At 28.6% G+C, this 2,104-nt stretch overlaps 1 protein-coding gene across 1 annotated transcript; it reads left to right on the forward strand.

The window, feature by feature from the left end:
• Positions 1–450: 450 nt before the first annotated feature.
• On the forward strand, positions 451–1,357 carry LOC112639008 (proto-oncogene tyrosine-protein kinase ROS-like; the record flags this gene model as incomplete). Its single annotated transcript, XM_025411727.1, has 2 exons — positions 451–871; positions 1,114–1,357. Coding segments are annotated over exons 1-2 (655 nt in total), but the record flags the coding sequence as incomplete, so codon positions are not given.
• Between the last annotated feature and the right edge of the window lie 747 nt (positions 1,358–2,104).

The following is a 2,104-nucleotide window of genomic DNA, read 5'->3' on the forward strand; positions in this document are numbered from 1 at the left end:
ACCTTGCCGAAACACTCAATTCAATATGATTTACAGTTCTATGTTACATTATAACGGATGAATGTGCGATAACTAAAGTCGCATCTAAACAGATTACATTTACAAAACTTCTTGGTAGCGGCGCATTCGGAAAGGTAAAAATTAATTTTTTCAAACAATATTTCAAATTAATTTCTGAATCAACAAAACAGATATGTATTTTCCAATAAAGATATAAATTACATTAATTTGTATAATAGATTATAAGTAATATGAAATTTAAATGAGACAACGAACGTCCACTTTATTATATATTTTTCGTTGAATTAATTAATATAAAGTAAAATATAATATTATTTGATATTAAACTATACATTTTCTAATAAAGTACGTATGTAACTTTGTATGAAATTTGCAGGTGTTTCAAGGAAATGTGGAGAACTTAGAAGGATCCGGCATAGAAATATCCGTTGCAATAAAAATGCTTCGAAAAGATGCTTCTTCAAATGAGAAAAAAAAATTTTTAAAGGAAGCCAAGCTTATGAATCATTTTCGACACAAACATATATTAAGATTGTTGGCCATTTGTTTAGATGGAGATTCTCCGTTACTAGTGTTGGAATTGATGGAAACTGGTGATCTGTTAAAATATTTGAGAGATTGTCGAAATTTGCAACCGTCAGATTCGTATGCTCTGCGTTTGCAGGATTTGCTCGCCATGTGCGAAGATGTTGCGCGAGGTTGTTGCTACTTGGAAGAGTTGCGTTTCGTACATAGAGATCTAGCGTGTCGTAATTGTTTAGTATCTTCGAGAAATCGCGAGAATCGTGTCATCAAAATTGGAGATTTTGGACTAGCCAGAGATATCTACAAGGATGATTATTATCGCGTGGTAAATACAACTATTAAAGAAAATTAGTGATTAAAAAATAAATTCTTTTGGAAATACTTTTCTTATCATAATAGTCAATAATTCTTATCATAATAGTATATCATACATTGTTTCTTTAAGTAATATAGAATATAAATCGTTTGTATTTATATAAAGCAAGAGATAAACGAATATTTTTTTCATTTTACACATATTCTAAAAATGAACCAGAAAATTAAATTTTTATTAAAATCTTATTTTAGAAAGGAGAAGGTTTGTTTCCTATTCGCTGGATGGCACCAGAATCTTTGACGATTGGAATATTTACTTCTCGAAGCGATGTTTGGTCATTTGAGGTATTAATATGGGAAATTACATCGTTGGGTGAGCAATCTTATATTGCCAAGACTGATGAAGAAGTAATAAATTATGTTCGTGCTGGAGGCAGGTTGCCGATGACTCTTAACTGTCCGTCAACGTTGTACCAGTTGATGCTGCGTTGCTGGAGTACAGCGGATGCCAGACCAAATTTCAAACTTTGTTTGAGAAATATTATAGCAATAAGAAATAACATAGAAGATACCTTACTGCGTCCAGTCGATATTATTTAGCCAATATAATTAAAGTAATGTTTATCTTCTTTTCCGAACGATTCAATAAATCTTAATGTAGGAAAAATATTTCTAGAATATTTCTAAATTGATTCTGTTATTTTCAGATTTAATCTTAATATTAGATTTATGAATGAACATGAAAGATATTTTTTAATCTTATTTTCCGAAAATTTTAATTATTAAAAAAATATCACACCATTTTTTATGATTGCAAACGGCTGATATATTGATGCTAATTTGTATTTTCGAATATTTGTCTTTGAGTAATCGAAGCGAAATCTAATGGTTGCGAGTATATTTGTTTATGGAATTTAATTACTTTTTGAATTTATAAGACGTAAAATAATTTCTTAATTTTATATAAACTAGAAAAATATTCTTTTTCTGATCTTTCCTCAATATTTTTATACGCAAAATAATGAAAGGAATCAATTGGTAGAAATAAAAACATAGTTGTTTTTTAAGAAAAATGTATGTAATTTGCACCTACAGCTGTTTTAATTTCGAGATATATACAAACTTGGTACTCCAAAATTTCATATCTTACTTCTATCTAAAGATCTTTTATGCTCCTTTGCATAACACTTTGTTTTTAAAATATTCCATTTTTATATTGCAGAATATATTAAATAGCGAAAAA

This window comes from Camponotus floridanus, unplaced genomic scaffold (assembly GCF_003227725.1).
Source record: "Camponotus floridanus strain SB8 unplaced genomic scaffold, Cflo_v7.5 scaffold428, whole genome shotgun sequence".
Lineage (NCBI taxonomy): Eukaryota > Metazoa > Arthropoda > Insecta > Hymenoptera > Formicidae > Camponotus > Camponotus floridanus.